This window comes from Protopterus annectens, chromosome 6.part0 (genome assembly GCF_019279795.1).
Source record: "Protopterus annectens isolate FY-2018-M chromosome 6.part0, PAN1.0, whole genome shotgun sequence".
Taxonomy (NCBI): domain Eukaryota; kingdom Metazoa; phylum Chordata; order Ceratodontiformes; family Protopteridae; genus Protopterus; species Protopterus annectens.
In genome coordinates this window covers 1,985,018,099-1,985,042,624 of record NC_056737.1, presented here as the reverse complement: position 1 = coordinate 1,985,042,624, position 24,526 = coordinate 1,985,018,099, and the positions used below count along the sequence as shown (strand labels likewise).

The 24,526-nt window shown below is 38.8% G+C and overlaps 1 protein-coding gene across 1 annotated transcript in view; it reads left to right on the top strand.

The window, feature by feature from the left end:
* Positions 1-24,526, top strand: part of FKBP7 (FKBP prolyl isomerase 7) — a 162,597-nt gene that overhangs the window by 97,581 nt on the left and 40,490 nt on the right. Inside the window, exon 3 of the mRNA XM_044075273.1 lies at positions 22,611-22,738. Coding sequence (XP_043931208.1) covers positions 22,611-22,738 — 128 coding nt within the window. The remainder of the gene's footprint in view (positions 1-22,610; positions 22,739-24,526) is intronic.

Genomic DNA, 24,526 nt, shown 5'->3' with positions numbered 1-24,526 from the left:
GTAACCTTCTCCTTGTTCAGCCTGGTGAGTGGAACATCTGTGTGCCTTACTATAGAGTCTCCTATTACTAGCGTGTTGGGTATGGTGTTTTGCCTTAGGGGCTGTCGTGAGGCACACTGCTGAGGTGAATTATGTGTTTTCTGGCTTGTGTTTGGAGGTGCAGGTTGCTTGCTTGTCTGCTTTTGGAGGGCACTGTTTCTTTTTCAGATTGGTACCTAGTGCCTCCAAATATGTTTTTGTGTATTTATGTGTATGTTTTGCCGGTGCTTGTTTTGTAGATCCATGTGTGACTGGTGGTGTGATGCTAGTGTGTCTCTTCTCCTCTTGACTGTCTGTTACAGTCATGGGTTGAGAGTGCTTAGCCTCCAGTCTGGCTGTGTATTTGCATCTCTCACAAGTGTTTGTGTCTAGAGGTAAGAGGAGAGGATTGTCTGTATACATGAGGCAGTTGTGACATTGCCTCAGGATGCCCAATTCCACCAGATGAACTGGAGAGTACACCTGAAGCTGACCTCTGGACATGCTTGGAAAAGTAAATTTCACTTGTCTTGTGACAATTGTGGGTTTTATGCTGTATTATAATAGTGCTGTCTAGGATATTTGGAAAATAATAGTGCTGTCTAGGAGATTTGGACAAGTGTTGATTTGGGTTATGCAAGTGCTGCAATAAGAGCAGTTGATCTGAAGCACTTGAGGTGAGGCTTGCCTAGTTCTAAGGGAAAATTTGCAGCGCAGACTTTGTGGAGCCAGGAATAGTATACCCCAGCTAACCGGCACTGCCCGACGCTGCTCTGTGTGCAACACCGCGCAAAAAGAGAGTTGCAGGGTTTTAAGAGAGAGAGATCAAGGAGTTTGGAATTGGCCCAAAATGGCCAATAAAACTACAGTTTCTAGGCAGTAACCACTCCCACAGGGACAGGCAGACTGCTCAGTGTTAACCACTACCACTGGTGAACACAGAGACTTCCCTTTAGCCCAAGTAAGCACTGGTCTCCAAGAAACTTACAAACAGTTCAGAACAGCAACTCTGTAACTGAACTTTTTTTAAATTATAGAAAGTGGGAAAATAGCAAGATTTTTTTGTTTTTGTTTAAGGATAGCAAAGACACACAAGCAGCAAACTAGTCAGAACAATGCAATAAATGACGCCAACACGTGTGTGCTAGGTCAGAGGCAGGTAAAATGCAATTTTAAGAAAAAACAATTTTAAATTAAGTGCAACACAAAAAATGCAATAAGCAGGCTCTAGGTATGTTCTAAATACTGTTTCTAACACAGACATAAACTTTTGCAAGCAGGAAAACGCCGAAAAGTAGGCGGCAATGCAGTTTTTCTAAGAAGTAACTCAGAAGAAAATACTTAAAATCTCAAAAGTGGCTCCTTTCTTCTCTAAGCATTTTCTCCTCTTGGTAGGTGCTTCAGCAACAACTATCAAGCCTGGAAAGATGCCAAAACCACACGGCTGCAGGGTTTTAAGAGAGAGAGATCAAGGAGTTTGGAATTGACCCAAAATGGCCAATAAAACTACAGTTTCTAGGCAGTAACCACTCCTACAGGGACAGGCAGGCTGCTCAATATTACTGGTGAACACAGAGACTTCCCTTTAGCCCAAGTAAGCACTGGCCTCCAAGAAACTTACAAGCAGTTCAGAACAGTAACTCTGTAACTGAACTTTTTTTTAAATTATAGAAAGTGGGAAAATAGCAAGATTTTTTTTTTTTGTTTTTGTTTAAGGATAGCAGAGACACACAAGAAGCAAACTAGTCAGAACAGTGTAATAAATGACCCCAACATGTGTGTGCTAGGTCCGAGGCAGGTAAAATGCAATTTTAAGAAAAAACAATTTTAAATTAAGTGCAACACAAAAAATGCAATAAACAGGCTCTAGGTAGTTGTTGTGTCTTTCGGCTTTTCCCGGTTAGGGGTCGCCACAGCGGAACTCCGGTCCACTAATGATTGGCAGTTGATTTTTACGTGCCGAGTTACTAGCCCTGACACACAACCTTCAATGAATGTACGCCCATTCACGCATGTCTCCACGCAGAAGATGCTATAGCCGAGAATCGAACCGGACAGCGTCTTACTGTGAGGCGACAACACTAAACAGGTTCTAGGTATGTTCTAAATACTGTTTCTAACACAGATATCAACTTTTGCAAGTAGGAAAATGCCAAAAAGCAGGCGGCAATGCAGTTTTTCTAAGAAATAAATCAGAAGAAAATACTTAAAATTTCAAAAGTGGCTCCTTTCTTCTCTCAGCGTTTTCTCCTCTTGGTAGGTGCTTCAGCAACAACTATCAAGCCTGGAAAGATGCCAAAACCCTGTGGCTGCAGGGTTTTAAGAGAGAGAGATCAAGGAGTTTGGAATTGACCCAAAATGGCCAATAAAACTACAGTTTCTAGGCAGTAACCAGTCCTACAGGGATAGGCAGGCTGCTCAGTGTTAACCACTGCCACTGGTGAACACAGAGACTTCCCTTTAGCCCAAGTAAGCAATGGCCTCCAAGAAACTTACAAACAGTTCAGAACAGCAACTCTGTAACTGAACTTTTTTTAAATTATAGAAAATGGGAAAATAGCAAGATTTTTTTTGTTTAAGGATAGCACAAGTAGCAAACTAGTCAGAACAGTGCAATAAATGACCCTGGCATGTGTGTGCTAGGTCAGAGGCAGGTAAAATTCATTTTTGAGAAAAAACGATTTTAAATTAAGTGCAACACAAAAAATGCAATAAACAGGCTCTAGGTATGTGCTAAATGCTGTTTCTAACACATATATCAACTTTTGCAAGCAGGAAAACGCCGAAAAGTACGCGGCAATGCAGTTTTTCTAAGAAATAAATCAGATGAAAATACTTAAAATCTCAAAAGTGGCTCCTTTCTTCTCTCAGCGTTTTCTCCTCTTGGTAGGTGCTTCAGCAACAACTATCAAGCCTGGAAAGACCCCGAAACCACACAGCTGCAGGGTTTTAAGAGAGAGAGAGAGATCAAGGAGTTTGGAATTGACCCAAAATGGCCAATAAAACTACAGTTTCTAGGCAGTAACCACTCCCACAGGGACAGGCAGACTGCTCAGTGTTAACCACTGCCACTGGTGAACACAGAGACTTCCCTTTAGCCCAAGTAAGCACTGGCCTCCAAGAAACTTACAAACAGTTCAGAACAGCAACTCTATAACTGAACTTTTTTTTAAATTATAGAAAGTGGGAAAATAGCAAGATTTTTTTTTTTTTTTGCTTTTGTTTAAGGATAGCAGAGACACACAAGTAGCAAACTAGTCAGAACAGTGCAATAAATGACCCCAACACATGTGTGCTAGGTCAGAGGCAGGTAAAATGCAATTTTAAGAAAAAACGATTTTAAATTAAGTGCAACACAAAAAATGCAATAAACAGGCTCTAGGTATGTGCTAAATACTGTTTCTAACACATATATCAACTTTTGCAAGCAGGAAAACGCCGAAAAGTAGGCGGCAATGCAGTTTTTCTAAGAAATAAATCAGAAGAAAATACTTAAAATCTCAAAAGTGGCTCCTTTTTTCTTTCAGCATTTTCTCCTCTTGGTAGGTGCTTCAACAACAACTATCAAGCCTGAAAAAATGCCAAAACCACACGGCTGCAGGGTTTTAAGAGAGAGAGATCAAGGAGTTTGGAATTGACCCAAAATGGCCAATAAAACTACAGTTTCTAAGCAGTAACCACTCCTACAGGGACAGGCAGGCTGCACAGTGTTAACCACTACCACTGGTGAACACAGAGACTTCCCTTTAGCCCAAGTAAGCACTGGCCTCCAAGAAACTTACAAAAGTTCAGAACAGCAACTCTGTAATTGAACTTTTTTTAAATTATAGAAAGTGGGAAAATAGCAAGATTTTTTTGTTTTTTTGTTTTTGTTTAAGGATAACAGAGACACACAAGTAGCAAACTAGTCAGAAGAATCGGGATCAATAAGAAATAAGAAGAAAAGTGTCTAGTATATGGTGACAGAAAAAATGATAAATAAGGGAGAGGCATTTTATTTAATTTATGTATAAATATATCGACTGTGGTAGAGCACTGATCCACATGGACATTTTCAGGTACAGCCTTAAAAAGAAAATGTATAGCAACTGGAAGGAAAATGTATAACAAGTGGAAGTACAAGCAACATAGAGTTATAAATATTAAACAAGTAGTCTAGTAGATACACAATAGCAGGTATACAGTAAAAACTTTTGTAAAATTGCAAGTACACAGGTATATCGTACAAAATTCAAATTGTAGGCATTTGAGCATTCAGCTGAAGGAATCATTTAATGAACTAGTGTACTATGCAGTGGGTACTCCCAACAACATAGAGGTAGTTCTTCCCTTTTAAAGAACACTGATGAAATAAGCTTTGAAGTCCTGTATGTCATTCTAGAGGCCCCTCAGAGATAATGAGGTTAAGTTATGTAATAGAATGTAAAGCAGTGTTACTCAATATAAGCCAGTATATCAAGGACGTTAGGAAGGAATAGCAGAAGGCAGGCTAGTTTAAAAAGAGAGGCTGGAAAGCTTACAGTTATATACATTATGGACAGAAGTGAGAAAGCAGATCACACCTCTCAGCTGTCCAGTTTTATGCCTCATATATTGAGTCTGTTCCTCATAAAATCATTGAGGATTGAAGTTAGAAAAAAATTACATACATTTGAGTTTCAGACTTCATACCCTTCAGAGATGCAAATTTCAAACCTGTCGTTCTATCAACTTTTGAAGCTTATAAGACCATTATTTAAAATCTGTCCCTGTTTGGGTCTATATTAGTTTGCCAAAAATTATTTTCTGCAAGGACCTCTTCATCGACCTGTATTCAGCAAAAAGCACTTCAGCGACTTGCTGAATTTTCCAAGGACAATGAAATATTTAGCCAACTGCACAACTTTGCCCTGTTCCCCACTGTAGTGCAAGCTCAGAGTTGCTATATATAATTAGTGGTGTATGGGGGCACAACCCCCCCACTTGGGTGGGTTTGATTTAGTTAGTTGTGGGTTCCATTGTACTGCAGGGCAATTGTTTCATTGCTCTTGGAAAACTCAGCGAATCACGGAAATGATTTTCTCTGAATACAGGTTGACGAAGAGGTGTTCACTGAAAATAACTTTTGGCAAACTAATATAGACCCCCTATTTTTGGGCCTTTGCTCCCTGACTCTAAGATTTATGCATTTGTCCAGATTTCTTATACTACAAGGTTGAGAGATACAAAGCAGATGTGTTATAGAGTTGAAAAATACTCAGGAGACAAGCTGAGGAGCTTGACCTGAGAATAAGCGGGGGAGTGGAAGGGGTAATGTAATGCAAGTTAAGAAAAAAAGTTTAAGTCAAGGATGAGGGATTCTGCTTTAAAAGTAAGATAAAAGATTACTGAAATCCATTATCTGTTGGCTTAAACACTAGCAAAACAACTGATTCACTCCAAACATGTGGGACATGCGAAGATGAGATGAGATAGTGAGGTGATTAATAGTAGTTGTACATTGGTAGCTGCACCGTGTTAGTAGACTTGATAATCTCAGGAATTTTTCATTTGATACATACATGTTCATTGTAACAGCAATGTATATTGTGTGTGTGTGTGTGTGTGTGTGTGTGTGTGTGTGTGTGTGTGTGTGTGTGTGTGTGTGTATGTTTGTGTGTGTCTGTAGTTAAAATTTCGACAGTTCACAATGCCAACAGTATAAATTGCTGTATCAGAATGTCAACAGTTCATAATGTACACAGTAAAAAAATATCGATAGGTCAGAATGTTGACAGAGGTAAGTGGATTGGTATATGGGGTGGGAATGTGTTTGTGCAAGTGCACGCTGCTTAGGGTTCATGGTATACTAGGTTAAAGACCACTAAGGCCCTTAAAAACCTAGCTGTGCAATCCAAATGTGACCCACAAATTTGATTTATATTTGTGTTATTGGCAGTGATTTACTGAATGCCTGTGCCCATCAGAGACATAGGAGCCAGACTGGAGTGAATTTCCCATTACCCATCCATTGGTCCAAGTTGTACTTGGATGTTGGGTTAGAGTAAGGATTAGGTAAGGAGATACTTTTCAAGTTGTATATATTTTTGGCATGTGTTTCTGAGGCAGTTTTCTGTAGTGGGAGTGTTACAGAAAGGGATTTTCTAAGATAAGGTATAGGTTTAGGGTTAGGGAAAGGGGCAGGGTATGGTTAGCACACATTAGTAAGGTAGTGCAGATATTGTGAAGTGATAAAATTGAAGCAAATCAGATGGGCTATTCCTCCACTATTTTTCACTTTAAAGAGTTGTCTGATACATTTAGTGTTGTATGACCCGTCCACTTAAGTAGTATCACTTTCATATGAGCCTAGTCCTTGCATTAATCCGTTAGTATGCGCATTTCAGCTGTGTGTGCATTCCATTTGTGAGTATATGTTTGCACCATGGCCTAATTTGATGTGGCCTGTGCTTTCTTCGTCGAACATCATAAGTCTGAATCCCCAAATTTGGGACTGCTTCACAGTTGGGGGATCTAACATTTATTTTAAAAACATTGGCTAATTTACAGCAGAAATATTTATCAGCCCTGGAGATCGCATAACTACCACTGAATTTTCAGAGGCAGAAGCAGTCTACCATTGCTACGTACATAGCATTGACTGCAGATTACTGTTTCACCAGCTTTTGTCAGGGCTGCCCAAAGTATGCAGTGCATTTCTGGCAAGCCATGACAGCGGCATACAGTCACAGTTCTATGACTGAACTTTGTGATTTGTATACAGATGCCTGTGGCTTTACAAGCTTTATTTGACTTTGGAAAGAACATGTACAGACAAACAACACAGACACATATGTGTACAAGCAACACAGACACATATATACAAGTCTAACACTCACAAATCGGGGGACATTGAATGACTGTTCATAAACACTATAGTCCCTTTCTTTATTTCAGGTAGTCATTATCACCACCAGATATGTGCTATGAGTAACAATCGGTATGCATTTCTGCAAAGCTGGCAAAATAGTACATATTAATAGAACAGCTGGCCTGAGACGCTTCCTGCTATGACATGAAGACAGACTAGATGCAGGTTCATAGCTTATGACCAAGTAGCTCAATGAGAACCTCAGACATGTAACCTAGTATTTATGGGAGATTAATAGGGCCCCCCATTAAGTACATTTTTTAAACTTTGACAGATGTATAACTTGCATTATTTTGTGTAGTAAAATTAACAATGTTGCTTAAGTGATGTTTAATTTGTGGTCTTATTTAAGAAATGCAAAGAGCTAATCTGTTTACAGTTAGAGAGTGTGCACTTCACTAGGAAACAAGATACAATTTGTTTGAGTTTTTAATAGAATCCTGGTGTGCCTTTGAATTTTGTCTGGATTCTCTAACCTACATAAATTCTTTTTCATCTTGCTTTTATCATTGACCTTGCAGTGGTAAATGTAGTTCTCATGAAATTATTTAGCCTTTTTAAAATTCTGTCTTGAAGACATGCTTTAATTCATAGATAATGTCCTCAAATTCTAAAAAAGAAAAAAAAAAACAACAACAAAAACAAATTAGTGGATTGTTACTTAAGCCAGCATTCTAAATGGCCATGCCAACATGCCAGATGTGTGACAGTTGTTTGCCTGTACTTACCTTATCAGTACACATTGCATCACTAGGCAGTTTCTTAAACAACATAAAAACACAAAAGTTGCAATTTTTTATGAGGACACCCCCAGCACCTACCATGCAAATGGATCTACCCTGCATACTCCATATCTTTGACACTGATATAAGTTTTTTTGCAAATTGGAGAGAGATAAATCCGTGGCCACAGTAATCTTTGCCAAAAAAAAAAAAACATTGTTCCCTAGGATTCAGATAAAGGATCCCCACATACCCTAATTGTCCAGTGCAGGTTGGTCAGTTAGCATGATGGCAAGGAAAATTTGATTCAGCGACAGCTATGATTGCAATGAGAAAATCCGTATTGTTGGCCCATTAGCATGTCTCTAAATTGCACACTTGAGCTGTCTGACCTGACTGTGCTAGTTTTCTCCCTGGTGGTCCTTGCATTGGGGTGGCAAGGATACCCCTCCTATACTCACACACATTGGACATTCATGGGCATACACACAACACACAATCCCAGACATTCTCACATATGCACCCACATCCATATACAGTAAACTCTCAGTTAACTGGCACCCATGAGGATTGGGAGATACTGGATAACTGTAGTTTCTGGTTGCTTGAGAGTTACTATTAAAAATAGGCCTGACTAATACTGTACTCTATACTATTTGTTTGGTTTGACTTGTTCTCAGGTTGGGGAGAGAGGGAATTTTATTCCTATCTTCCTTTTTAAAACTCAAACTCTAAAAACATAAGGTATGTTTCTGCAGAGGGAAAGCAGAAAGTGCAACACATTAAAATTGTACTGTATTTCTTTGATTTTTTTTTTTTTGCAGGTTGCTTGAGTTCCAGTTAACTGAAAGTTTACTGTATTCACAAATAAGCTCTCCCACAGTTGATCATATTCAAATACGCCCCCCCCCCATTCACCCACTCGCACACTCTCGAGAAAGTTTAAACTTTTGATTTCCTACATAACCTGTATGGTACAGCCACCTAGGTAGACACGCATGCACATTCTTGAAGCTCCATTCATGCCCCTACAAGTGCGAACACACACACACACACACACACACACACACACACACACACACACACACACACACACACACACACACACAGTAACACAAAGCCCCATTGTTGCATCTTCACTGAACTTACTTGCACTGTAAGTACTCCCAGAGGAGTGAATAGGTGACCATGTTTTTATGCCAGTCATTTTTCCTTGCAAGAGTACAATTTTCCTCAGCAGTGTATTTCTCTGAATCACTTTGCCATGCAAATTGGGAGATGATGACATTTCTGGTGAGAACACATGACTAATTAATATTATCCACTCCCCAGAACTGCTTTAGCATGTAGCTCTAGAAAAAGAAGAAAACACTGGCCAAGCGTACCATGGAAGTTATATGATTTATTACTAAAACAACACTACAAGCTTTCATACCAATGTCCTTTATCAAGTGATCATAAAATAAACAGAAAATGTAGCTTATATAAGTTAATGATTACTCGCTATTCAATAACATGTAGCTCTATATCTGTGAAACCACACTCCTCACTGAGGACCCATTGAGGGGAAACTCCCAGCAGTAGGCGGTCTAAGAGTCAGAATGGCTTAGTGATAGAAAAAACTCTTGAGCTAATGCTTGTCCATCACGTTAAGCATTTTTGAATCCAAGGAACTGTCTTTCACATGAGATATAACATTTGCTGTTATCACTGTTGGCATCAGAATCTTGAATATCTCTGAATATATCATCAGATAGATGCATTTACAGTCATAGTATTGGGCGGTGTGGCATTTGTTATTGAAATTCAATGGGAACAGAAAAATACTCTTCTGCAAAATACAGACTGGCTTTTTTATGTTAGAAAAAATATTTGCATCAGCCATGTAGTTGTGTTTGGTTTTATGGAGCATTTTCAGCTGCTGTTATTTTTGCCATAAGGTTTTTCAGTTTTCTGTTTTTAAACTAAGAAGAAACAGTTAACAAAGGTGCACCAGCTTTTTAGCAACATAGATTACATGAATATCTTCCTTATTTCAATATCTGCTATCAGAGTTTTGGAACTATTTTGTTATGCAGCTGAATAAGCCCATAATAAGATGAGCAGTTACTTCTGTGGTATTCATCAGCTATAATACTATCCCAGATGGATAACTTTCCAAAATGCAGGGGAAATGCAGCTCAGAATGATCAGATTCAGTTTGCTCCCTTAGCAGAGAGGTGTGTGTGTGTGTGTGTGTGTGTGTGTGTGTGTTCAAACATCCTTCAGACCAGCTTTATGGTTAGTTCTATATTTGCTCGCCATCTTGTGGCAGAATTCATATTGCGCTTGCTTGTATATATCCCATAGGTTGTCTTATAGGTTGTTACAGTGCTCAAACCCTAAGGCCAACCAGGAACCACTGACTCATCAAGTTTAGTATCAAATGCTTTATCACCCATCCAGTAATCAAAAGTTCCTTTTAAAACTTCCAGTATTGGAAGATAATCTGATCTCAATATGTATACAGTTGCAAAGTCATGGTATTATTTTTTGTATCAAAGTGACTTCTCAGTTCTGTTCTACAATATTGATATTGTCATATTTATGAATTCTCCTATTGTTAGAAGTAAGGATATTATCAATAACTTGACATAGTTCATTTTGATGAATCTTACATGCATAAATAACTTTTCCCTTAGTATGTCTATACTGGAGAGTATACAGCTTTAGGACTTGTCTCCTTTCATAAAAAGATAAATATTGACTTTTTGAGGTTAAGGTATCACACAGTGAACACTCTAGCTTTTTTTATTGAATGGTTTGTTTGTGTGACATTTTTACCCTTTGGTTTGGATGTTAGTTGGGATTATTTTGCAAGAACCTTAATCTTCATGGGCATTAGCTAGGTTTAAAGACCCAGTGTTTCTTTGGTATAGCCAGATTATCCTCTTATGCTGAGTTGACCAAGTCTGTAAAAAGGCTGAAACTTGCACATCCACAGGTAGTGGGGTTTGGCTTTATTGGCCTGAATGTAACCATAAAGACTTAAAAAGTAAAAAAAAAATCATAGGCATTCAGAAGTCATGTAGCTGAAATACTTGATGTCCATAAGGAGTCATTTGCATATATCCCATGGGCCCCCATTACAGGAAGTTTAAGGATTCATACTATGAAAACTCTTGCTTGACAGAGTTTTTCTTGCAGTTTTTACTGAATGGTTTGTCAGTGTGACCTTTTTAACCTTTGCTTTAGAAGTGATAGGATCTTAACGTTTTGATACCAAGGATTCTTAACACAAAACCTAGTTACACACATATTATAGTACATGCAGGAATGAATTATCTTTCTAACTCCCCCATTGACAAAATGAAGAATGCTATCTTGTATTTCACTGTAAATGTCTGGTTAACAGGTATGACTGTTGTCTTATGTGAAGTTAGTCCTTCTCACCATTTGAATAACTATCTGTGTTCAAAGGCCCATCTGTTTAACAACTGGTTAAGGTAACTGTGTTTAGAATGTAATCTGCAGTTATTAACATTTTGGGAAAAGTTTATTGTGGATTACAATTTGTTTGCATATGACAGGTTTCATTTAAGTCAGTATGGATAAGACATAGTTACTCGCATCATTTCTCATGCAGTAAAAGTTTTTTAGGTCATTCAAAGAACAAAGTAGATCCTACATTGAACACTGCAGACCTAATATTTTTTAGCATGTTATCTAACTAATATCAGAGCATGTACTTTAAAGTTAGATTAATTTATTAGCTGGGCAGTTTGTAGGAATATAAAGTTATTGCTGTTACAATATCATGGAATTCATTTGATTTATATATAATTGGTTATGTTAAATACGAACATTTGAGAAGTAATACTAAAGGGGGTGGAGTAACCCTTTGGATTTATATCTCAGCTGACTCAAGTGTAGATGTCCTTCATGGATGCATCTGCAGTCATAACAGCTGGGTTGTCCTGTCGTCAGGCAGCCCTTCAGTCGGCCGGATTCCAAAGTCCGGGTCCGGCTTCGGCTGATGTCGCACTTCACCCGACGTCATCTCTGTTGGTCTTCGGGTATAAAGGCATCAGCCGACGCCATTTTCCTCAGTCTTTCTTGCCGCGTGGCGCCCGAAGCAGAAGCTGTTCGCAAGTGCCGGTCGGTCGGATCCAGAGATTACTTCTACCGAATACTACATCGAAGACTTCTAAAGCTAAGTACCCCGTTGGGGACTCTTTCTTGCCTCAGCCGATGTCAGAAAAAGTTAATAATTGTTTAACCTGTGGGAAACAAATACCTCATAAAGATTTCCATTCTTACTGTCTGCCTTGTTTAGGCCCAGCCCACGACGTAGCAGCCTGTTCGCCTGTGTTGTTCAACCGACGAACGCTTAGGCGTCGGTCGGAGTTTGCAGAACAGTTTTTCGGTTCTGACTTTGCGTACATTATGTCGTCGGATCCTCCGACTACACTTTCTGCCAAAAAACGCAAAGATAAAGACCGACACTCGCGGTCCGCGGTTTCGGCCGAAACCATGCTTAAGCAAACCGCGAGTGTCTCGGTTTCGGCCGAAACCGAGAAAACTGATCAAGGTACAGCCGAATCTATCTCTACAGCTGAGGCCCCTGCTACAACTCTTGAATCGGCCTCAGAAATTTTATCCACTACGGTGGTTGCCACTGACTTATCAGACACCATTCCCTTGGATGTCTCTACCCCAGCACGTGGTGCTGCTAGGCCTCCAGCAGCCATGTCCATTAAGGCCTTCGCCAGGGCTAAAGCAGCCAAGACTAAGAAAACAGTGCCTGTTAAACCACCCTCAACCAGGCCCTCTTCCAGTTCTCAAATACTTACTTTGGCAGAAGATTTAATTTCATTAATTAGAGGATCTCAATCTCACCCAGACAGGGCCTCTCAGCCCCCAGAGAAGAGACCTAGGGCAGAGCCCCCTGAGCCAGTGTCCTCTGATGATTCTGCGGATGAATCAGACATAACTGACCAGCCAGAGGCCCCTTTCTCCAATTTTGAAGATTCTGATGCTGAAGAATCCATTCCAGCTGCTTCCCCTCCAGAAGAATTCTCCTTTGGGGAAACCTTACATGCCATGCGAGAGCAGTTCCAATGGCAGCAACAAGATTTTTCAGATTCCAGAAAAAGACTTAGAACCTTTCTACACCTTCCACAGCACAGGCCCTTAGCTATACCTCCTGTTCTCTCTGTGGTAGATGATGCTTTCAATGATGTCTGCTCTGCTCCAGATTCATTACCTCCAGCCCCTGCCAAACCAGACAGATTTTACAGGGTGCCAGATACTCATCACCACCTTTACAAGGCCCCACTTGCAGACCCCGAAACTATATCCCAGGGTCCCAAGGCAGTAGCCGCGACCATAGCTAAAAACCCTATTCCTTCTGAAAGGGAAGCAAGGTCATTAGACAGATGGGGTAAAAAGGTTTACACTTCAGCTACTCTCTCAGCTAGAGCTTTAAACTGTCAGTTTCACATGATACAATACCAAGAGTTTATGCTTGATCAGTTAACTAAAAAGCTGACCACTGATGAATCTCTTGACAAGAAATATGTATTAGAAATGGTAAATAACATACAACAGGTTAGTAACCATTCCTTAAAATGTGGCTATGATGCACTGGAGGCTTCATTTAGATCAGCCATGACTGGCACAGTGATAAGAAGGCATGCATGGCTAAAGGAGCAAGCTCTACCGGATCATGTTAAAGCTAAGTTACTAGATGCTCCTATGGATAAGACAAGTTTGTTTGGTGCACCTGCCCAGCAGGTTATGAAGAAAATGGAAGAAAAGGCAAAATCAGTTCAAACTGTTAAAGATTTCCTGCAGGTTCAACCCCCAAGGTTTAGCAGGAACTGGCCTGCCAAAAATTGGTCCTTTCCTGACTCCACAAGATTTCAAAGGGGCAGGAATAGACGTTCCAGAGGCAGAAACCAATCCAGAGGAGGTGCCTACAGAGGACGACAGTGGCAAGGTAACAACAGAGGCACAGACACAACCACTGCCACTACATCAACACAGCCACAGTGACTTAATCCTAAATCCGCCTACAAGGGAACAAATAGCAGCTCCTCTAGGCGGAAAGTTAACCTTATTTTCAAAGAACTGGCACCACATAACAAAAGACAAGTGGATTTTACAAACCATAGATCAAGGTTACCGATTCCACTTCCACACATTACCAGTCAAAAGAGGAATGCCAAATCTACCTCCAAATCAAAAAACAGAGGCTCTACAACAGATAATGGACTTAGCAAACATGAGAGCTGTGGAAAAAGTGCCAACAGCAGAGCAAGGAAAGGGGTTCTACTCCAGACTATTCCTAGTTCCAAGAAAGGAAAAAAGTTGGAGACCAATTCTCGACCTGTCCACCTTAAATACATACATCATTGTCCCAAAATTCAAAATGCTGACCCTACAGCAACTTCTTCCCATGCTGGGCAAGGAGTGTTGGCTGGTAACTCTAGATCTCAAGGAGGCATACCTGCACGTCCCCATTCGACCAATCTGCAGAAGATACCTCAGATTTCTTGCAGGATCAGAGCACTATCAATTCTCAGCATTGCCTTTTGGCTTATCTACTGCCCAGAGTATTCACAAAATGCCTGGCATCAGTAATCGCCCATTGCAGACTACAGGAATTCAAATTTACCCATACCTGGACGACTGCCTGCTACAAGGGACAACAAAAGCAAGTTGACAACAGATTTACAAAGGGTCATTTACTTGCTACAAGCACTGGGATACACAGTCAATTTACAAAAGTCAAGGCTGATACCATCCCAAACAAGGACATTCTTGGGAGCGGAATTGGACACAGTAAGACAAATGGCATTCCTAACTACAGAAAACAAAAGAACTCCCTCTTTACTTCTTGGCACTAACAAAACTGAACAAGTTAACAGCAAGAAAGGTACTGCAGGCCTTGGGCTTCATGGCATCATGCATAATCTTGGTCCCATTTGCAAGACTACATATGAGAAAACTACAGTGGTACCTAAGGAATTTATGGTCCCAACACAGACACAGCCTAGAAACAGAAATCCCACTAATTCCATGCTTAAAACAGGAGTTCCTATGGTGGGCTCAGGCATGCCAGTCCAACCCAGGCCTTCCCTTTCGCAGATGTCAAGCAAGCCAGAGCATCACAACAGACGCTTCAGACCTAGGATGGGGGGCCCATATGCTGGACAAATGCGTGCAAGGATTGTGGACTCAGGATCAACTTCACCTGCACATCAACCTAAAAGAAATGCTGGCAGTAAAAATGGCAATCCAAAAGTTCAGACCATTTCTCAAAGAGGGCCAGTTGATGATAAGGACAGACAACACCACAGTCATGTGGTACATCAACAAACAGGGAGGCACTCATTCATACCCCCTATGCAGAATGACTTTGGAGCTGTGGACCCTGGCACTCAGCTTCAACATCCAGCTACAGGCAATATTTGTACCAGGAAAAGAAAATACTCTAGCAGACATATTAAGCAGAACCACATCAGATGCCCACGAATGGCACCTGCACCCGGACATCTTCAAGACCATCTCAAAGAAATGGGGAATGCCTCAGATAGATCTATTCGCATCACCTCACAATCACCAGCTCAAAAAATTCTGCACAAGGACATTCCACCCACTAGCATGGAAAGTGGATTCGCTCTCCTTCAGCTGGAAAGGCCTAACAGCATATGCATTCCCACCGCTTCCCTTGATACACAAAGTACTACTAAAAATCAAGGAAGAACATCCAAGGATAATCCTGATAGCTCCAAACTGGCCAAGACAACACTGGTACCCACTGCTAAGGAGCTTGTCTCGGAACAATATGTGGCCAATACCCCTGATGCCTTTGATGCTAACTCAGAACAACTACAGCACCATACATCCAAACCTAAAAACGTTACAACTGACTGCATGGAACATCACATAGCAGCAGCTAATCAAGAACTTTCCCAAAGAGTTAAAGACATTATTCTTGAAGCACGCAGACCTTCAACAAGAAGGAACTACGCTGGCAAATGGAAAAGGTTTGTCATTTGGAGTTCTAAAAGAGGAAAAGATGTGTCAAACATAGATATGCCTAACATTCTGGAGTATCTGGCCGAACTTCTCCATTCAGGCCTGTCCTACTCCTCCATCAAGATACATGCATCAGCTATTTCAGCAGAATACAGCTTTGATCCACCTGTTTTTTCACACCCTTTGCTCAGGCAGTTCCTCAGAGGAATCAAGAATGTAAAACCTCCAAGGAAACTACCATTACCAGCTTGGGACTTAAACTTCGTACTAGAAAAGTTGACACTATCACCCTTTGAACCAGCAGCAACAGCAGACCTACAACACCTGTCATGGAAAACTGCTTTCCTACTGGCAATTACTTCAGCAAGGAGGGTTTCAGAACTACAGGCCTTAATGGCAGTACAACCCTTCCTAATCTTCCACCAAGATAGAGTGTCCATGAGGACTAATCCAACATTTATGCCTAAGGTGGTATCCAGAGTGTCTTTAAACCAGGCAATCCACCTACCTACCTTCTTTCCCAACCCACAAAACAGAGGGGAAAGAATACTGCATACCTTGGATGTACATAGACAGCTACGCTACTACTTGGACAGAACCAAAAGCAGCAGAAAGACTGACCAACTTTTTGTGGCCTATGCAACAGGAAGGGAAGGAAAAGCTATCTCCAAACAGACAATCTCCAAATGGATAGGAAATTGCATACGATTCTGTTACTCCTTCCATGGAAAACCAATTCCACAGAACATAAGACCTCATTCTACAAGGGCAACAGCCACTACCACAGCCTTCTTACGAGGAGTGGCTACCAAAGACATTATTGAGGCGGCTACTTGGACCTCCGTGCATACATTTGCCAAGCATTATAATTTGCCTCTATATTCCAGATCCCGAGCAGGGTTTGCCACTGCTGTACTGCAAGGGATCCTAAACTCACCATAATCTACTTTTATCCTCCTCCCCTAGTTGGCTATGGTATTCTACCCAGCTGTTATGACTGCAGATGCATCCATGAAGGACATAGTACAGTTTTGTACCTACCATAAATGTAGATGTCCGAACTGGATAGCATCTGCAGTCAGGATTACCCTCCCTCCTTCCCCTCTGAGGTACTCCTAGGGTGTTTACCCTCCTAATAGCTAGCTGATGGGGGGGAGTCTTTTATGGTGTATTTGTTTGTATATATGTACATACATGCTTATTTTTGTGTTTACCTCTATCCTTTTGGAAACATTGGCATCTATCCAAAATTTTAGCCTTCAAGAGGGCTTCTGGCATCTGGGGCAAGAAACACTGAGGAAAATTGCGTCGGCTGATGCCTTTATACCCGAAGACCAACAGAGATGACGTCGGGTGAAGTGCGACATCAGCCGAAGCCGGACCCGGACTTTGGAATCCGGCCGACTGAAGGGCTGCCTGACGACAGGACAACCCAGCTGTTATGACTGCAGATGCTATCCAGTTCGGACATCTACATTTATGGTAGGTACAAAACTGTACTTTGTAGTAAATAATAAAATAGAATGTGTAATGATTCAGGTTAAGAACTTTAACAGAAACTATGGATATTTTTTCTGCTACTGTATTATAGATGTCCTGGTTTGAATGCTAATCAGCATTCAGAATTTGTAACTGAGCTTGATAAATTTTTTAAGTGTTAAAATGTAATCTTTCTTGGGGATTTTAATTACCCTGGCATTGATTGGATTAATTGGATTACGAACAATTATTATGACAAGGAATGTTTTAGTATTTTGACTTATTTGTCAATTAAATTGTAATACTAGCAGAGGTAATAGCATATTAGATATTGTGGCCACTGATATTACATATATGATTAAAAAGAGTGGTTGTTAAATCTCCACTAAACACTCCTGATCACTGTTTGCTAACATCTGACTTGTTTGTTAATCCTAAACTTAAATCTGCTTTGAAATTATAAGTTAAGGTTTGTAGATTATGATTATTTGAAAAAGACTATAATAAATTTTGACTCACATTCTAACTCATATGAAAGCTGTTGGTTATGACACTTTGGAAAAGATACTGAGGAACAATGTAGAGTCTGCAGTAACATTAAAATCATGTAGAAAAAACTTCCTTTTTGGTAAAACCTAAAACTACTTAAGTTATATAACAGGGAGAAAAAGATTTTGGCTACTTTATAAAAAGTATTCTATTAAGTTCAACAAAAGGCAACTAAATAAATGTAGTAAGGAGTTGAAGTTTTTAATAAAAACTGAAAAAAAGTTCCTTTGAGAACAATTTGGTAAATGATACAAGTAATAAAAAAGTTATAAATATTTATACTTTGTTAGTAACATAATTACTTTAATAAATGATGTTTTATTTGAAAGGACAATTATATCTGAACCCTTAGCTATTGTTGATATATTCAGTTAATACTTTATTAACAGTCAGTAGAGTTATATGGCTAATACTGACATTGAAGTATCTTTGGAGGTTACCGAGACAAGTTCATGTTCTTTGATAAACAGTTTTATTTTGCAGTAACTGAAAAAGATAATAAATCAAAGGCTGTGAGCCCTGATAATATACCTGCTATTACAATAGCGAATTTATTGGACCCTCTAGAACCAGTAATGTGTAATTTATATAATAGATTTATGGTTATAGGCACAGTCCATCCCTTCATGAAAATTAACAACTGTTACACCTATATATAAGAAGGGAAGTAAACTTGATATTCGGAACCATCAGACAATTTGTCTGATATCTATTTTAGGTAATTGTTTTGAAAGATGTCTTATTTAATTAGTAGACAGTGAAATGAATCTTAAGAAACATGACAGTTATCAGCATGGTTTTACTCATGGTTGTTCCAACCAAACTAATTTGATAGGTTTTTGCAATGAAATTGCCATGCTTTTGGATTTCGGACTAAGTGCTGTTGTTATTTATTTGGACCTAAGGCTTTTGATTTATTGTTTCATTTAGTAACTTTTACAGTATTGTGAAATTAAAAAAACACAGTCTCTCTTTTATTATTTGAATTTCAAACTGGTTATCGTGTAGAAAACAGATGGTGAAGAACTGAAAGGTGAAAGGATGCAAGATAAAATATGAGACAAATAATGAATTAAACATGAAATCTTAAGTGAAAATGTTGAATCACAGAGATGGTGATGAGAAGGAGAGACAGTGAGGTTTATGGCACTATATCTCACCCTATGGATATATGTTGCAGGGTTCTACAGGGTTCGGTATTGGGTCCAGTACTGTTCAAAACTGTGTTTAGTAGTATTCATCAAGATAATCATTGCTGGATTTCAAAGTATGCTAATGGTTGTAAGATTGGCTTCTTTTTCAATAGTCAATGTGATTTTGAAGTTATTAATTTTTACGTGGCTAAAATTGGGAAGTAAGCTAGTAATATTTGAATAAAATTTAGTAAAAGTAAAAATAGTGCCATGTATTTTGGAAAATAAAGTATCAAATGATCAATAAATTTACCTTCATTTGAATTAGTAGAAGATAATATCTGTATAGACTTAGGGATTATTATTCCCCCTAAATTCACACTGGATAAACATGGAAACTCTCAGGAACAAAGCCACAAATAAACTGGGTTTCATTCTTAGAAATTTCACCATGTATGATAAAAATTGTCTGGTTTTCTTCTTTAAACTCATATTTGACCTATATTAGAACGTAATAGAGAATTTTGTTTGTATAACCTGACATAACTTAATACTATTGAAAACATACAGGGAAAGTTTAATAAAATAGTTTTCTGAAGTTAGGGATTTGAATTACATGAGGTAATGTTAAGTTCTAAATTCATTATGTGCTCATTATAGATATATAGAAGGTAAATTAATATTTGCATTTTATGTATTTCATGATATTGCATTACAGATAATTTATAACATTGATACTTTTTAATTAGACAGAATGTTAAGCACCAGTTTCAGATATTCATACATTACCATTAGATTGGGCAGCCGCGGTGGTGCAGCGGTTAGCGTTGCCACCTCACAGCAAGAGGTTCTCCGGTTTGATTCTCGGCTGGGATGCCAGAGTCTGCATGTCTTCCCTGTGGTCGCGTGGGTTTCCTCCAGGTGCTCCGGTTTCCTCCCACATCCCAAAGACATGCTGTAGGTGGATTGGACACTCTAAATTGGCCCTAGATGTGAGTGGGTGCATGTGTGTGCCTTCTGTGGAAGGTTGGGTACTGGGCTGGTAACTCGACACTGTAAAACTCCACTACCAATCATTAGCGGACAGGTGATCTGCTGTGGCGATCCCTAACTGGGAAAAGCCAAAAGAAGAAGAAGACATATTACCATTAGATTGGTGGTACTATGGAATAAGCTTCCTGATGCGCTAAGAAAAGCAGAGAATGTTAAGTCTTTCAAGAGAAAGTTAGATTTATGCATGGGTGAGCAGGTTTTAGATCCAGCTTTTTGGATAGTGTTCCTTGATGGCCCTATGGCCTGAACATTTTACTACTTATGAATTTATGAACTTGACCTTATCTAAAGCTGTGGCTATATTATGAGTGAGTTAAATTACAAATGCTCAGGAGATGCAGTTAAATGAAGAAATGAAAGTATGCAAGATAAATATGTGAGAAATAATTAAATCTTAAGTAAAAATGTAGAATTACTGAAATGGTGATGAGAAAGAGAGACACTGAGTTACAGATGAAATTCTTGAGTGCTGGATGCAGCTGTAAGCATGATAGAAAAGTTTCCCCTGTTTTGTAAAACCTGTGGTAGCATAATATTGCATATATGTGTCAAAGCAAATCAACGTTCAAAGAATTAAATATGTAGTTGCTGTCAAGAATGAAGGAACTGATTTTGTATAATCTGAGAGTACAGAGGTGGTATAAGTAGTACAACAAAAAGTTGAATATAACCTTAGCACTGCTGCATGGGTATAATATTTTATAAAAATGTTCTTTGAAAACATTGGGGCTGAAAGACTGTGAAAGTAAAGTAAGGTACACTTTGCTAACATTTTCAGGACACCAAGTAAAGCTTTTGACTCAAAAGCTACTGATATAAATATAAACTTAGAAAATATAAAGTCCTGTTTCATACAGTGGCACTTGATTAGGAAGGTGAATTAACTAATATTTTATTTGGCAGAGCATTAAGAACATTTGGAAGACCATTGAAGAAACTAGCTCAATGCACAGACATTTCAAGAATCATTCACAATACTTAGAAATTTTAAGTAACAGAGGTGCATTCGTTGGAATCTTTAATGCGCGTTCCATTTGAATTAAGACCTGATAGTATGTAATCATGATGTGCTAAGTATATAGATACTTTAAAAATGAGCATCATACATTAATGCACAATACCTCAAAGAATATTTATTAAATAAAGGGGCTGTAGTATATTTTACAATTCAATGTAAGAGAGTGCATAGACAGGAAATGCATGTCAAATTGTATACCTCATTTTGGAAGGCAGTCACTATAAATATCTCATGGAGGACAGTCACATATCCAGGTTGTTGGAGTCTTTACTGAACACATCAGGGACAGCCTTAAGACAGAATAGCAACTGTGCAGTCCTGCCTTGGGCTGTGTAACTGAATCTTAGATTAAACTAGTTTGCATCGACACAGACACACAAACACAGGCTCTCACACACACACACACACACACACACACACACACACACACACACACACACAGACACACACTCACAGACACACACACACACACACACACACACACACACACACAATAATTTTCAAAAGGGACTAGTAATACCTTTTTAGGACCTCCTTTCTTTCTGTTTCAATGTTACTACTCTGCCATCAACTGGACCAGTCTGGCACTCCAAGGTCACGATTACTCTTAAAATAAGACAGCCATACCATATGAGTTATGCACAAACAGATTTAATTAACGGAGGGAGACAAACAGTTATATTTCACCAATTCTGTGTAATTACCCTTATAGTTATCAGTAGTCAGCCAGCCATATGTTTTATAGTTAAATAATAGAAACCTTAACAGTATGCAAAACACAGTGATAAGTAAATATACTGAAGCTATGAACACTTGTCCAGTAAGGAGAATTCTAGATAAAATAATGCTAAACAGGCATTACTTTTTAGAGAAATTCAGTAATCTACTGTGCTTACCATTGTTGCTGTCTTCAAGGTGACTAAAACTGTTATGTTGTGGATTTACACAGTAATTGGAGAACACAGGCAAACTATTCAAACATGGACTTTATGTCCTTGGGAAGCAGGCTATTACGCTTTCTCTTGTAGTATTTATGGAAATATTTACTTAAAATGTATTCACTGTTCAAGTTCTTATTTGGAGTTCTTCAGCACACAAACAGAATGAGATTAACTGATGCATAGTGCTTAGTAGCAAGGACCATATTAGTTGCTACTAATGTCAGAGGTATGTCCTAGTATGAATCAGCAATAGTAAATATTCAGTTAGCACTAGCTTTTGTCATACTTCCTTTTCTACATTTGCTCTAGCATCCCTGACTTTTCCTCTTCCTCCTAGGTCAAAATTTAGAGTCTATGTTGTAAAGCTGTTGGTATATAGAAAATTACAAAACATTTATGCTAATACTTCTCATCCAACAGGAAGTAATACTTTCTGACACGCATATGTTTGTGCATCTATGTTTGTGTGCATGCATGCTCATGCATTTATACATTTGTGTGTGTATATGTGTTTGCACACATACTCATGCTTACATATACTTGTGTGTGTGTGTGTGTGTGTGTGTGTGTGTGTGTGTGTGTGTGTGTGTGTGTGTGTGTGTGTGGTTTTTGGCAAGGGTTGTCAGTGCAGATACTTCAGTGATAGTTTTGCTGGAAGAGTATTGCTTGTTGATTCTGATTTTTTTTTCTGACATTTATTTTCTTTATGTAGGTCCTGAATACTGGTACTGCAATGAGAATCTGTAGGCACTGCAATTTTTCTTTTTCTTCTTTTTTGTGTAGATCGTGTACCTCCTAATGCAACGTTAATTTTTGAGGTTGAACTGTATGCAGTTACAAAAGGTCCCCGCAGTGTGGAAGCATTTTATGAGATCGATGTAGATAAGGACAAGAAACTTTCTCGAGATGAGGTAACAGAAAATACTCAAATGATTAAATTCTGTTGATAAGACTGCTTGAAATTCTTATCCTGTTTTTAGACTGAAGTAGAGGATGAAGTTGTATATTATTTGACAGTGCTTTACAAGAGCAGCTGTAATTCCTTGGACTTTACACTGCAAGTTATACCGCAAGCTCCATTGAGCTCTGGTGAATTATGAAAAGTCGCTTTCATATTTCATTTAAATGTAGTAATCTTGCAAAGAATTCATATACAAGTTGGACAAAAATAATAATAATGCCCAAAGTATATTAGGAGTTCTTTCAAGTTGTTATACTGTATAAAAACGTTGTGATGAGCAGCCTTGTACTTTATTGTCAGCATGCATTATTTATTACATTAAACATATTATTTGAAATCATTCCACTTCTGTGATCACTGCTTGGTGGTATTCTAAAACAATATATTTTTCAGCTTTTCATTACAGACTGCTAGTATAACAGGTGAAAAATAAAAATATAGTGACATTTGTCACCTTCTTTTCTTGATGTGACTGTCCTCAGCTGCTGCCACCAGACCTGATGGCCTTTTGGGTAACTGCTAAATAATTTTTTTTAACATTCTGACATTCTAGAATATTGATTGCGTACACTGTATGGATGTTTCCAGAAAGGGTATATTCCTATAAAGAAATACATCAGCATTACATAATCATATGCTTTTTTTGATACTAAGACCACCTACGTATTTTTTGATGCTGCTACATCTATGTGTTACTTCATTGCTGTCTGTAGAACATAGAGGATGATGATCAGGGCTCCAATCGTAACGAGTTGATTATGTGTTTGAGACATGGATACTAAAAAATTCACCATGAGAGCAAAACTAAGGTGAATATTGGCATCCATGTCTGGAACACATAATAAGGGTCATGATCATATTTGTAGTGGATACAATTTTATCTGCTCCACGTACTACGAGTTACAATAAAAAGTGCAAAGTGTTTTACTGGCTTTGCTTTGAAAGCTGGAAAAGCACTTAGTGAGTGCTATAAGACAGGCAGCAGCAGCATACCTCTCAACTTCTTTGCCTAAGAATTGTGGACAAATCCAAAACTAATGGAGGATCAAAGGATTAAAATTAGGGACAGTTTTTAAATATTGCTCTGATTTATTTAAAAAGTAGAACAACATGTATTTCCTGGTGAATAAGAACAAAGTATGAAGTTCTGTGTAGTATTATCGACAAACTGTAATCTTCCATGATTTTCCAGAAAATCAAACAGTTTTATGAGGGTCAGGGCAAAAACATGAAGCAAAATTGGAGACATTCTGCAAAATCAGGGGGGCTTGAGAGGTACAGCATGCAGAAACAAACTGTTCCTCTAGCAGAAGGTAAAGCAGCTGATGCTGATAAATGTGCCTGATACTTACAGTGCTTGTCCTAATTTTTCAGTTATTCCTACCTTCTGTGGTGGAAAACATTGCTTACACATTTACAGAATAAAGTTCTAACAACTTTGAGAAGCTTTTTTACCTTCTACCTGTGTTCTTTACCAGCCTGCACTGTCTGTTAGTCCCTGCTGCGAGACCTGATCTTAACAATGCTTAGTGTGCCCTTAACAAGATTTTGCTAAACATCCCTAAGCGCTTTTAAGATCTGGTCTTGAGAGGAGCTTAAGTTTATCTTTATGCTAATTTTGGAGAGTAACTGCTAAACACCATAAAATTTCCAAATCAGTAATGCGTTGTTGTCTTCAGTGGAAAGTTAGTCTTTTTTGTGTCATTTTTGAAAGTAATATAACAGTGATTTGTTTTGT